The sequence below is a fragment of the Diospyros lotus genome, chromosome 4, assembly GCF_014633365.1.
Source record: "Diospyros lotus cultivar Yz01 chromosome 4, ASM1463336v1, whole genome shotgun sequence".
Lineage (NCBI taxonomy): Eukaryota > Viridiplantae > Streptophyta > Magnoliopsida > Ericales > Ebenaceae > Diospyros > Diospyros lotus.
Genome location: NC_068341.1, coordinates 22,175,295 through 22,190,590, shown reverse-complemented (window position 1 = coordinate 22,190,590; position 15,296 = coordinate 22,175,295). Strand labels below are relative to the sequence as shown.

At 34.9% G+C, this 15,296-nt stretch overlaps 1 protein-coding gene across 1 annotated transcript in view; it reads right to left on the bottom strand.

Annotated features, from left to right (window-relative positions):
* Nucleotides 1–1,180, bottom strand: part of LOC127798737 (uncharacterized) — a 171,703-nt gene extending 170,523 nt beyond the window's left edge. The window contains exon 1 of the mRNA XM_052332303.1: nucleotides 932–1,180. Coding sequence (XP_052188263.1) covers nucleotides 932–1,105 — 174 coding nt within the window. The 5' untranslated portion in view covers nucleotides 1,106–1,180. The remainder of the gene's footprint in view (nucleotides 1–931) is intronic.
* Nucleotides 1,181–15,296: the final 14,116 nt, after the last annotated feature.

Genomic DNA, 15,296 nt, shown 5'->3' with positions numbered 1-15,296 from the left:
GAATGGAAAAATAGGGAGGGAAGCTGCCGGAGTTGGGGAGTAGTGGAGGGACGTGTAGATGATTTATGAGAATTATCATCTAGAACCTTCACATGGCGAGCTGGGGATCCCCCACTTCACATCAAGGACTTGAGTGATCTAGCCTTATCATTAACTTTAACAAACTAGCATAGACAAAGATGATTTATGACAGTCGTCTGTTGACTTTGGTTCCATTAAATCCTCATCAGGTTGGCAAACAGGAGAAAACACACGTTCCAAACCAACAGCACGGACAATTTAATTTCCTGGGCATCTATATCCAGAACCTTCTCCTCATCAGGGACTGCTTAATTTGTCCATCCAGAAATGCCCGAAGGAAATTGAGAAAAAGAGCAGAAATTGCCAAGCAAATTCCTTCCCTTGACGTTAGCCAAGGCCTTTTGCTTGATCTGAATCAAAACTTGCCTTTTGTGAAGACCTTTCCTCTTTGGCAAACCACCGAGTCTATGGAAGTATTCCACGTAATGCCGCAGAAGCCAACACTTTAGTCCTTTGTAAAGAGAGTCCTCGTGAAGGATTAGCCATAGGTTGTATGGTTCCAGTGCTGTAAGGAAGACATCTGAGTTGTAATTTTGGAACCCAAGAATCTCCATTGAGGACAGTCCATATTAAATAAATCATAAACGGCTTGGACGTGCAGATCGTCCATATTAAGTTCATTCCGTCTACGAACATGGCCAAGAAGCAACGACCTGTATGCATACATCTCTTCTGCTCTGTGGCCAGCATAAGATTTCAACTGAAGGTGAAATCTTTCTACTGCATTTCCATTTTACTGAATTATTGAACGAATCTGAACCATGGTGGCATCAGATTCTAGAAACAATTGGACTTTCTCGTCCACATTAAGTAAATCATAAACGCAAGCAAGGAGCGATAGGAGAGTCACCGGAATTGGGGGATCCTCAGAGTCGGAGGGACCTCGTTGTCCGAGTACTGGAGTCGGACGATCAAGTGTCAACAAGGGTTTGTACCAAAGCAGCTGGAGATGATGGACGATAAGGGGAAGGGTTCGTCGTCGTCGTCGTCGAAGGAAGATGAGATCGTCGTCCTCGAAGGCCATGGATTCGCCGGAGGTTACCCCTCTCTCCCTCTCGGGTACGATAACACAACCCGTGACACGCTCACGGCACGATTTATATTTAACGATATTTTTAGGTTTAATTTCACATATCAAATTGAGGGTAGCCCAATTTGGCCACTCCAACGCGTGATTTTAAAAATTACACTAAGGACGATTGGGCATATTTTCTAGGTAATTCAAATTTTTACTTTTGTTCACGTGACGTCCAATTTTAACTTTTGTTGGAAAATCAATTCTTAGGCAGAGGAGGTTGAAAAAAAAATCTCAAGCATTTGGAGAAGAAGAAGAAGTAACAGCAGAGGAGCAGAAGCACAAAAGAGAGGAAGAGGGGAAACGTGGCTGGCGATCTTGATGAGAAGGGGAAGCGTGGCCGGCAATCACGAGGAAGAGAGGAAGCACGATCGGTGGTCGGGCATGGCAGCCACGACCAGTGATAGCAGTGACGAACTGAGAGAGAAAGGGCGAGAACGGTGAAAGCATTCTGAAGCATCAGAAGTGTTATGATCGACACCGCCAAACTCTCGGCCTCGCGCTACTCCGCTGGAACTTGCTCGGTTAAAGACGACACTCCCATCATCGCTTCTTCCTTCTTCACGGCTCTCCTCTTATGTATGTATGTATATTTGTGTATATACACACACACACACAAAGTTGGATGTGTGTATGTATAGGTGTGTGTGTATATATTTGTGTATATATATTTGATTTTTTGAATATTTTGTATAGTATATTTGGTTTTGAATATTTGTATATATATATTTGGTTTTTTGAATATTTTGTATAGTATATTTGATTTATTTTTAGATAATTTCTAAGTAGAAAATTAAGCTAATTAAATGCCTTCAATTTATATTTTTCCTAGAATTTAATTCTAGATAATTTAATTCCTTAGAATTCATTTTCTTTCTACTCAAATTTCACCCTTGCAATCAAACATACCCTAACTTCTTTTACTGGTAACAAAACATCAAAATTAACCCAAATTATCCTCAATTTCATCTATGCTCTCTTTTAATTCATTCATACTCTCTTTTTCTGCTCTGGCTCTACTAGTTTTTAACCAATAAAACCACCACTCTCATTCTTTAAAAATGTTTAGGTCTCTCACATTTTTTCTCTAGAAATTTCATCCATACTAGGGTTTCAACAGAAGCCCATCTATCACAACTATTGGGTTTCTAGTGAAACCCAACCACACGGTAAGGTTTCTCCTAAAACTTATTTATCTCTTACAATAGGTTTTTAGTGAATATACCATTTCCCTCTCACATTCAAATAAGCCTAAGGTTCAAATGATCTAACCTTTCAAATCCATTTATAAGTTCATTCCATAAAAAATATAAACTTTAAAGGAAATGAAAGAAAAGAATAAAACTCTTTTGATGTGTAGAATTTCCTTATCCAAAAATGTTGTCACCAATTCTTAAAGAAATCTTCCACCAAGAGTGCTCCAATTCTCCAATCCTTCAAACTCTCTCATATCCAACTCTTCCAATTTTTCAACCTTTCTTCTCTATTTATACTCATTCATTTCTTATTTTCCTTAATTTTCTCCTTAAAACATGGGATACCCTACCTCCATAATTTCCTCCTCCATGTTTTTCTCTCCATGTTTCATGCTACCCATGTGCACTCAAAAGTTTAGGTCCCATATTCAATACAAAATAATCCCTCAAAATATCAAGAATTACAATTTAGGAATTTTTGTAAGACATGGACTTAATTTGATTAGACTTTTGGGCTAGCCTTCTTAGATCCAATTGGGCCTAATTCTTCATGAAATAGGCAGCCCAAATAACCCTTAAAAGACCTCTTAATTCATCTACAAATCAGCCCAAGTTGTAGAAAATGGAATGAAAAATTTATAGGTAATGCTGAATTTTTTACAACTTTGACCTTTTGTCACTCCAACAACCATAATTTTATGTATAAAATTCGGATTTACGCACCATTTGAAGCATAAAAAAGTAGACATATAGAGCTATCATATATATTTTGTTTAGAATTTTTTAACATTCTAATTGATATAGTTTTTATTTTTAATTGGACCCTTGAGTAGCGAAAATTCATAACTTTCTCTTTTTTCTCACTTTTCCTTCAAATTCTGTCAACATGATAAATTACCTAAAATTAATATAGAAAACATATATAAACATAAGAATTAAGCATAAAATCAAGTAAGAATGGTATAGAAAATATGTAAAAAATATTAGCACATCATTTAACGCTCAGGAAAAGCATGGCGTTACACTTTGGGTCAGTTAACAAGCAGCTGCCCCTTTGGGGCCATTGATCGACAGATGCTAAGCCATCTCTCCACCAACAAAAGGCTTTGGCTCAAAATAGGGGACCTGAAACATGCAAGGCTCACCAAATTACTTGCACAATCTACTACTTATAACCCTATTTTGAAACTCAAAAGAGACCAACATGATCAAGAGAAAGACTAGGGAGATTTACAATCATTTATACATAAGCATCAAACAAGAACAATCATTTGGAAAACTTGGTTTTTAGACTCACACTTCCAATACTCCAAAGTCCAGAAATTTAGGGGGGAGTAATAGAGGAGCAGAACTTGCCTTATAACCTTTGCTTGATGGCTTACTTGAGATGATAAGCTCCCAAGATCTCCTTACTTCTTACACTCAACAAGAGTAACTAGAAAAAAGAGATGAAAGGGAAGAAGAAGATGAAGAAATCTTTAGCTTCACACCCCTCTTGGATCATAAGCAAGCATGAAAGAAAGAAGAGAAGGAAACCCTACATTCTTGCTCTCTCTCTCCTGATGACCACTCCTCCTCATCTTCTTTCCTTTGCCTTCTAGTCTCTTATTCTCATGCAATTTAAGCCTTTCTCGTGTATATATGTATATATATATATATATACAAACACACACACACATTTCCACACAATTACTTAAATGCCCTTAGTGTCAAAACACTTAATTGAAAACTTTTTATGATAGCTTAAGCATTAATTAAACACCATGCAACATTTCCACACATACCTTAAGCCATTGAGGGTCCCACTACCCTTTAAGTCAACCCTTTGACTTTCTCCACTTCCTTGTCAATCACCTAAAATACCACAAGTAATTTTTCAAAAATTATTACTCTAACAAAATAAATGATCCATTCTAAAATATATCACCTGGACCCACTGACGGGTCGTTGCATTGGGTACCAAAGAAAACAACTTGATTGCTTTTATGATAGGTTGCTCTTGTCGCCAATGTTGTGAGAAGCAAGTGGTTTCTTAGATGCTCCAAACACATGATCAGGGATGAGCGAATCTTCAACAACATCACCTACAAGCAAGGAGGCAATGTTGTCTATGGTGACAACTCAAAAGGTAAGATTCTTGGCATTGGCTCAATTTATTTCCCAAATTTTGTGTTAGAGAATGTTGTCTTAGTAGAAGGTGTTAAACATAATTTGATTAGCATAAGTCAATTATGTGACAAGGGACATAGAGTATGCCTTAATTCTAAATCATGTGAAGTATCTTGTCTCAAAACAAATTAAATAAAGATAATTGGAAATAGAATAGAAAATGTGTATATCATTTACTTAGACTTATCTTTATCTAGTATAGAAAAATGCCTAGTATATTGATATTTTACTCTTGAGTATTAAAATGGTTTTGATAATGACTATATGAAAATCAATATATGAAAATCAATCTATATGGATTTTGTGAATGAGAAAATGAATTTTTAATATATGAGTTTTGAAGCAAGGTATGAAAACCTATAGAAGAAATATTGAGTATGGTTGAGTGTGATTTGTTTCAAAATCATACTTTTGATAATCTCAACTTGCTTTAAAGATAATCAAAATGAGTTTCTAACAGAATCAATTAAGGATGTATTGATAATTCAAGTTTTTCTATAGAATAGTCGACTATCAGGATCATTCTGTTGACTATGCTTCAAAATAGTCGACTATTTTTAATGTTCTGTCGACTATTTAAGCATCTGTCGACTATTTAAGCAACTGTCGACTATCGAGTAAAAATAGTCGACTATGCATTCTGATCTGTCGACTATTTTTGTTCATGAAATTCAAAAATTTCTTCACATTTCAGCAACTGTCGACTATTCAAGTATGTCTGTCGACTATTAGATTTTTGTATTAAAAATAGTCGACTATCAGTATATGTCTGTCGACTATTCTTAGTTTTACTTGTAAAAATAGTTGACTAATCTTTTCTTCTGTCGATTATTATGTTTCACAGATTTTATAACGGCTAGTTTTTCAACTCCAACGGTCACAAAAACGGCTAGTTTCTTCTTCAATCTTTATGGATGCTTATATATACAACTCATGGATGATCAAGGAGAGGCTAATGGACTGAAACGAGATGATCTAGCAATTGCAAATAATTTTATTCGAGCTTACAGTGTTTGGGCTTTCATTGTTTTATTTTTCTCTCCAAGGCTTGGCTGTTCTATCATTGTAAATTTATTGTTAAGCCTTGTTTTTCATTGTGAGAGAACTTGTAACTAAGAGTGTTAACTCTTAGCTTATCTCTTTCATTTGTATCGTTTCTATTTTCCTAGCTTGTGTAGCTAGAGGGCCCATTAAATTGGGAGGTTGTATTTCCTAGCTTGTGTAACTAGAGGGCCTACTTGTGTAAGTAGGAGGTTTTAGTGAATTGGTTTAAAATCCTTAGTGGGAGCTAAGGTAGTGGATTAGGCTTGGTTTAAGCCGAACCACTATAAATCCTTTGTGTCTTTTATTCTTCTTGCTTTACATTTGTCATTTCATATGTTCTATATTTTAAATCACTAAAACCTCAATTGGGTTAAAAAGTTTTTCAAGTTTTATTAAGATTTTTTTAAATATCCAATTCACCCCCCCTCTTGGTGTGTGCCATAGCATCTCCCGTTCTAACATCAACCATTTCTCAAAATACATGGTTATGGCATAATAGACTTAGCCATGTAAGCATGAATTAATGTTGTTAACAAACTATCCAAGCATGATCTTGTTAAATGATTGTCTAAACTAAAATATGAAAAAGATCACATTTGTGAGGTATGTATGAAAGGCAAATAAATGAATATATCTTTTAAATCTACATATGAAGTTTCAACCTCTAGGCCTCTAACCTTACTTTTTTTTTTTGGGTAAATTATATGAAACTCCCATGCACTTAGGGTTATGTGCAATTTACCCCCCTATGCTTTCGATTGCATCAAAAAATCCCCTTGCACTTTTAAAATATTGCAATCAGCCATAATTTATTGTTATTTTACATAATTTTATGCAATAATCTACATACAAAATACATAATTCTACATATATAATTTTAATATATCAAAAAAATATAAAATTTTGCATTAATCAACCAATAGATTGCATAAAATTATGTAAAATAACAACAAATTATGGCTGATTGCAATATTTTGAAAGTGCAAGGGTTTTTTTTTTATGTAATTGAAAGCATAGAGGGGTAAGTTGCACATGACCCTAAGTGTAGGGGGTTTCATATAATTTATCATTTTTTTTTATATATCTTTTTGGACTTATGAGAACCCAAAGTCTAGGAGGAAAACATTGTATTCTCGTCATTGTAGATGACTATTCTAGATTTACTTGGGTAGTATTTCTTGCTTTTAAGAGTGAAACGTTTAGACAATTTGAAATATTTTGTAAAAGAGTACAAAAAGATAAAGGTATATGTATTTAAAAAATTAGAAGTGATAATGGGGGAGAATTTGAAAATGAACAATTCAAACTCTTTTGTGAAGATAATGGCATTGAACATAATTTTTCTTATGCTAGAACACCTCAACAAAATGGGGTAGTTGAGAGGAAGAATAACTCATTACAAGAGATGGTTAGGACCATGTTATGTGATAAAAATCTTTTTAATAACCTTTGGGCAGATGCCATAAACAAAACATGTTATATCTTAAATAGAGTTTCTATAAGACACATTCTAAAGAAAATCCCCTATGAATTATATAAAGGAAGAAGACCAAATATTTCATATTTTCTCATCTTTGGTAGTAGATGTTTCATTTTGAACCATAAAGACAAGGTAAATTTGATTCTAAGAGTGTAAAAGGAATTTTCTTAAGTTATTCTGCCCAAAGTAAAACATATAGAGTGTTTAATAAAAGGACTCCAGCCGTAGAAAAGTTTATTCAAGTAATAGTTGATGATACAAATAATAGCATTTCCAAAATTCAAGAAGATTGTGAAAATGGATGAAGTCAAAACTTTGAAAAATTATCATTAAATCATAAAACACATTCATTAAATGATAACATTCCAAATGTAGAAAATGTATCTGATGAAGAAAAAGAACCATCATTCCCAGGAGAAAGAAAATATGTAAAAGATAATGAAATTATAGGAGATCCTTCTAAAGTAATTAAGACTAGAGCATCCATTAGAAATGAATGTTAATATGTTGTCTTTATATCTCAAGTAGAGTCTAAAAATATTGAGGAAGTCTTGAATGATAAAAATTGGATCATTTTTATGCAAGAGGAATTAAATCAATTTAAAAGAAACGAAGTGTGACAATTGGTTCCGAGATCTAAAGATCACCCAACCATAGAAACCAAACGAATGTTTAGGAACAAAATGGATGAAAGTGGAATTATTATTAGAAACAAAGTTAGATTAGTGGCTCAAGGATATAGTCAAGAAGAAGGAATAGATTATGATGAAACCTATGCCCTTGTAGCAAGACTATAAGCCATAAGAATGTTGTTGGCATTTGCATATGACAAAAATTTTAGGCTATATCAAATGGATGTTAAGAGTGCATTTTTAAATAGTTATATAAATGAGGAAGTGTATGTAGAACAACCTCTCGGTTTTGAGAATCCTCAATATGGGGATCATGTATTCAAACTTATCAAGGCATTATATGGTCTAAAACAAGTGTTACAATCAAACAGAGATAGCAAATCTCCACACATACACACAAACAGTCAAAATCAGCACTGATGAAATTATAAACGAAATAGGAGGCAAAAGATTTATAGTGGTTCACCCCAAACAAGGGCTACGTCCACTTGAGCTCTGGTGAGAAGAGCTCACTCCACTAAATATATTCAATCTAATTACAATGAAATCGAAACCAAAACAACCCTGGTTTTTTATACAATAAGGCTCAGAATCACTAATAGATTAAGAGCTTACCTTCAATAAAAAACAAAAACCAGAGAACACAAAAGGGAAGATGAATTGTACAGCATTTACAGAGAGAGAGAGAGAAAAGAAAAAACCCTAAAATGACAACTCTCTTGGCACTCCTTTTTTCTTTCATCTTTCGCACACCAAATCATCAATCTCGAGGCACGATAAATAATGCGACTGAATGGCTGGGATTGCACACAATAAAGAAGCAGCAACGACCTGGATAAGATCGTGCAAAAGGGATGGTTGCAGGCTATGCGACAAAAGCCAAAAGCCAAAAGCCATAGGGCTTGGGCTGGCCCAAAGGTGGCTGCAAGTTGGCCCTCCAGTGGGCGCCCAAAAAGGCAGCCCACTATTGCCAAATGGCCCCCCAATCCTATGGGCCACATTTGATGTTTCACAGAAAAATATTACAAACTCCATCTTGAAACATCAAATAACTAAGTAATCAGAAAAAAAAATATAAGTGCAGCATGCTACAATTCTCACCTTTACTGCTCTAGATGTCTAAAATAATTTAGCCATCATCAATATGCAATAATTTCAAGCAATGCTTGAATTTAGTTGCAGTCAATACCTTGGTGCCCATGTCAGCGGGATTGTTGGCTGAAGAAACTTTCTAGATGCCCACAGTTCCGTTGGCTATCATTTCCCTTACATAATGATACTTTACATCCACATGTTTGGTCCGATCATGATACACTGTATTTTTGGACAGGTGGATGGCACTTTGGCTATCTGAGAAAACCATCACTTTGCTTTGAAGCAAGTGGATTTCCTTGAGAATACCTTGGAGCCATATGGCTTCCTCGAAGGCATCTGTTACAGTCACATACTTTGCCTCAGTAGAGGACAGAGCTACAAGTGGCTGTAACTGAGACTTCCAGCTGATGCAGTTTTCACCCAAGGTAAAATAGTAGGCAGTGGTGGATTTTCTGGAGTTTCTATCCCCTGCAAAGTCAGAGTCAACATACCCAATAAGATCAAGTGTATCAAATATTTTTTTAAAATTTAAACCAATGCATACAGTACCATTTATGTACCTAAGCAAATGTTTTAAGGCATCCCAATGAATTTCCCAAGGTTAGACATATATCGACTAAGTAATGAAATTGAATATGCAAGGTTTGGCCTAGTACTTATCATTGAATACATAATTGTTCCAATTACATTTGCATAAGGGACATTTTCCATTTCTATTATTTCAGAATTGGATGTGGGACACTGTAATTTAGATAGAATAAAGTGTCCAGCCAATGGAACTATAACAGTTTTACAGTTTTGCATTCCAAATTTATGAACAGCTTTTACCAAATAATCATGATGATGTATTTTAAGGCTATTGTTGCTTCTATTTCTCTCAATTTTCATTCCTAATATTTTCTTAGCACGACCTAAGTCTTTCATATCAAAGGCTGTATTTAACATAGATTTTAACTCCTTAATCTTTGACTTAGACTTGCTAATAAGTAGGATATCATCTACATACAGCAGTAGATAAACAGGGATATCAGTGAGCATAAAATAAAAGCAATTGTCATATTGACTTCTAACAAAACCAGCCCCTAGAACAAAATTATCAAATTTTTTGTACCATTGTCTTGGGGCCTGTTTTAAGCCATACAAAGATTTTTTCAACAAACAGACATGATCAGATTTTTCAGACACAACATAACCATTAGGCTGAACCATGTAAATGTGTTCATCAAGGTCTCCATGTAAAAATGTAGTTTTAACATCTAATTGTTCAAGTTCTAAATCAAATTGAACTACAATTGCAAGCATCATGTGGATTGTCTTAAATTTAACCATAGGAGAGAAAGTTTTAGTATAATCTATCCCTTCCCTTTGTGTAAACCCCTTAGCTACTAGTCTTGCTTTATATCTAATAGGGTCATTAGAAGACATACCTTCCTTCAATTTGAACAGCCACTTACATTGGATTAGTTTCTGATTTTCTGGATGAGGGACAAGAACCCAAGTTCTGTTGGCCATCAGAGAGGCCATTTCTTCGTCCATGGCTTGCTGCCATTTTTTACTTTCCTTTGAGCTGACAGCCTCCTCATATGAGGAAGGCTTACTGCTCCTCATTTCAATACCTGCCACTAGGGCACAAAACACTAGATCTGAGAAAGCATACCTAGTAGGTGGTCTTATAGACCTCCTGCTTCTATCTCGGGTAAGTTGATAGTTACCAAGATCTTGTTGAGGTGAGTCATGATGCTCCACCTCAATCTCAGTTTCACCATTTTGTTCCTCATGATCAGATTCATGATCAGAGGTCTGGTCTAAGTTTGATATAGGTGAAGGATGACCTTCATGTTGAGGTTTTGGTATAACTGGAGCATTAGGAGGGTTATCATGTATAACTTGGTGCTCCAACTCTATTTGGGTTCCTCCTAAGCTGATAGAATTATCTGTGTCACTATGTTGATTGGATTCATCAGTTTTAGATAATTTGCAAGGGAAGACCGATTCATTAAATATAACATCTCGGCTGATGATAATTTTTACACCCTTAGATTGTCTTTCCCATAGCCTATATCCCTTAGTTCCTACTTGAAACCCAACAAAAACACACTTAGTGGATCTAGGTTCCAGTTTACCTTCTGACTGATGAGCATAGGCTTCACAGCCAAAAGTTCTTAAGTAGTTGAAGTTTAATTTCCTTCCAGTGCACTTTTCTTCAAGGCATTTAAAATTAAGGGCAGTTGAAGGACTTCTATTTACTAGATGTGAAGCTGTTGCTAAGGCCTCTCCCCAAAAGGATTTAGGCAAACCAGATGTGAACAAAAGGCACCTCACTTTTTCAAGGAGGGTTCGGTTCATCCTTTCAGCCACCCCATTTTGTTGGGGTGTGTTCCTAATAGTCTTATGCCTATTTATTCCTTGGGAGTTACAATATTCAGTAAACTCTTTATTACAGAATTCTAACCCATTATTTGTTCTAAGAGTTTTGATTTTCCTATCAGCTTGGTTTTCTATTAAGATCTTCCATGTTTTGAACTTCTCTAAAGTTTGATCTTTAGTTTTTAACAGAAAAACCCACACCTTCCTAGTAAAATCATCAATGATAGAGAGAAAATACCTGTTGCCGCCATAGGTGGGAACCTGGGAAGGTCCCCAGAGATCAGCATGTAAGTACTCAAGGCATGCCTTCGCCAGGTGAGTTCCCTTATGGAAACTCATCTTGTGTTACTTGCCTAGCACACATGGTTCACAAAAACTGAGGGTCTCAGCAGACACTGGACCAAGGTATCCTTGGTTTGACAGTGCCTGTAAACCTTTCAGGCTCATATGACCAAGCCTCAAGTGCCATAATTCTGTCTTATCAGTGTTAACATAGCATTCAGAGTTTGATATAACAGAGGAATGAAAGCAACCATTTAAAACATATAAGCCATTTCTCTTTAAACCGACTATGATTAACTCTTCTCCTTTAAAAACATTCATAGAACCATTTTCAGCTATGTATGAGAATCCTAACTTATCAAGAGTACCGAGAGAAATTAAATTTCTTTTAAGGCCTGGTACATATCGTACATCAGTGAGTGTTCTTACTTTGTTGTCATGCAACTTAAGAGTTATGTCACCTTGACCCTGAACACTACATGAATGGTTGTTTCTCATATATACTATTCCACTTTCTCTGTTATTAAAATTATGAAACCAGTTAATATTAGGGCACATATGAAAAGAACAGCCAGAGTCCATAATCCATTCATTTTTAACAGAATTAACAAATACATTAAGCACCTCAGCTAGACAATTAGAACTACTAGCTGCTACTGTTACATTGCCCCCTTGCTTTTGTTTTTTCAAAAAATCATAATAGTATTTCTTTATATGTCTCTCTTTCCCACAGTGGTAACACTTCCATTTTTGTTTTTGTTTTCCCTTCTGCCCTGACCCATTAAGTTGTTCAGTATTCACAGTGTAATTTCTTTTATCAGCATTTCCTTTTATAAACAAATTTTTGCCCATTTTCTTAGATGTGCTAAGTTCTAGTTCTGTAGCCTTTATACCAGAAATAACAAGTTCCATACTAGGGACTATACCAGTATAACGTAAAGCATGCTTCACTACATCATAATCATCAGGTAGAGAGTTTAACAAAATCATGACTTCACTAGTATCACCTAAAGCCTGATCAGTATCTCTTAGTAACAAAGTGAGTTTAGTAAATACATCTATGTTTTCATCCATAGATTTAGAGGTATTCATCTTAAAGTTAAACAACATGCCTTTTAAATAAACCAAATTTGGAGCAGACATAACAGAATATAGAGATTCTAATCTATTCCAAAGATCAAGGGGTAGAGATATACCGTCAACCTTACGGATTACAGAATCATCGAGATGAAGAAATATCAGATTAAACGTCTCTTCTCTGATTTCATCAATTCGAGCCAGTTGCTCAGGTGACCATTTTCGGTCATCTGGCTCGAGTGCTATAAGCACTTTGTGATGAGAGAGAAATACCCTCATCTTCTTTTTCCAACTTCCGAAATCCCCTTTTCCATCAAATGTACCGATTTCAAATCGGGTTGTTGTCATTTTCATGATGCACGAAAAATGCCCAAAAATAAACCCTAGATTACTGACTGAGACTTGTACAGCAAACTCCCGCTGACAGGGTCTCTTAAAAAAACCTTAGGATTTTTAAAACAACACCGACATAGAGAAAAGAAATGAAACCCTAGATTTCGAAGGAAAAAGAATTGAACACGATTTTGACCCAAACTTTTGATACGTAAACCAGAGGCTCTGATACCACTGTTACAATCAAACAGAGATAGCAAATCTCCACACATACACACAAACAGTCAAAATCAGCACTGATGAAATTATAAACGAAATAGGAGGCAAAAGATTTATAGTGGTTCACCCCAAATAGGGGTTACGTCCAGTTGAGCTCTGGTGAGAAAATCTCACTCCACTAAATATATTCAATTTGATTACAATGAAATCGAAACCAAAACAACCCTGGTTTTCTATACAATAAGGCTCAGAATCACTAACAAATTAAGAGCTTACCTTCGATCAAAAAACAAAAACCAAAGAACACAAAAGGGAAGATGGACTGTACAGCATTTACACACACACACACACACAGAGAGAGAGAGAGAGAGAGAAGAAAAAACCTTAAAATGACAACTCTCTCAGCACCCCTCTTTTCTTTCATCTTCCGCATACTGAATCATCAATCTTGAGACACAATAAATAATGTGACTGAATGGCTAGGATTGCACACAATAAAGAAGCAACAACGGCCTAGATAAGATCGTGCAAAAGGGACGGTTGCAGGCTATGCGACAAAAGCCAAAAGCCATAGGGCTTGGGCTGGCCCAAATGTGGCTGCAAGTTGGCCCTCCAGTGGGCACCCAAAAGGGCAGCCCACGGTTGCCAAATGGCCCCCCAATCCTATGGGCCACATTTGATGTTTCACAGAAAAATATAACAACAAGCCCTAGGGCATAATATGAAAGACTTAGTAAATTTCTTCTAGAAAAATGATTTAAAAGAGGTCAAATAGATACAACATTGTTTATTAAGTATTATGACAAAAACATTGTATTAGTTCAAATTTATGTGGATAATATTATTTTTGGATCTATAAGTAAATCCCTATTGTGATGAATTTGCAAATCTCATGCAAGGAGAGTTTGAAATGAGTATGATGGGAGAATTGAAATATTTTCTAGGATTACAAATTAGGTAAGAAGATGAAGGAATTTATATATCTCAGCAAAAATATATAAAAGAATTTCTTAAGAAATTCAATATTCAAGAAACCAAACCATTAGCCACTTCTATGAGTAGTTCATCATACTTAGACAAGGATGAGATAGGCCAAGCAGTGAATAATAAGTTATATAGAAGTATAATTAGATCATTATTATATTTGACAACTAGTATGTCATATATTATGTTCAATGTTTGCATATGTGCTATATTTCAATCCAATCCTAAAGAATCTCATCTAAAGGCCATTGAAAGAATTTTTAGATATCTAAAATGATCGTTAAACTTAGAATTATTCTATCATAAATCAAATAAATTTAATCTTGAAGCTTATACTGATGCTAACTGTGATGAATGCAAGATAGATAGAAAATGCACAAGTGGCTAGCTCGTGTCAATTTTTAGGAAATTCTTTAGTGTCATGGTTTAGTAGAAAGCAAAATACCGTTGCAGTATCTTCCATTGAGGCTAAATATGTAGCAGCTGGAAGTTGTGCTCAAATCCTAAGGATGAAACATCAGTTAGAAGACTATGGCATAAAACTTTAAAATATTCGAATAAAATGTGATAACATAAGTGCAATAGTTTTAACCAAAAATCCAGTATTACATGCACGTACAAAACACATTGAGGTTAAACACCATTTCATTAGGGATCATGTACAAAAATGAAACAAAATTGGAATTTGTAGACAAAAATCATCAAATACCTGACATATTCACAAAACCCTTGGATAAGGATAAATTTGAATATTTTAGAAGTGAACTAAGAATGATTATACCTTGACATTTGTATGCTTGAATGTGACTAATTGCAATAATATGTTTGTTTGAGGAATTTTTTATTATATTTTTTCAAAATCCAAGAAAACAAAAAGACAACAGTTTTGACTATGTTGCCTTATTTGCTTATTCCAAAATATCTAAATACGTTCTCATATATATGGATGATAAATGTAATACCTTGGGACATCATGAATAATAAGCGTAAATTTGGTATTTCGAGCCATGATAAAATTATTAGAATTTTAGTGTTTATCAGTAGATTTAATAGAGTTAGGTATGTATAAATTTATTTATATTGTATAAAATATATAGTTTAAACATAGTTATTATAAAAAATACCAGAAATGAGATAAAGATTATGTATTAAAAATTAGAATTTTCTTGCAAAAAATAGTATATAAATTCGTATATATATTAAAAAAATCAAATCAGAGTAGGCGCAATGGCCATGCTCTGGCCGTACCTGCAACAAGAAAT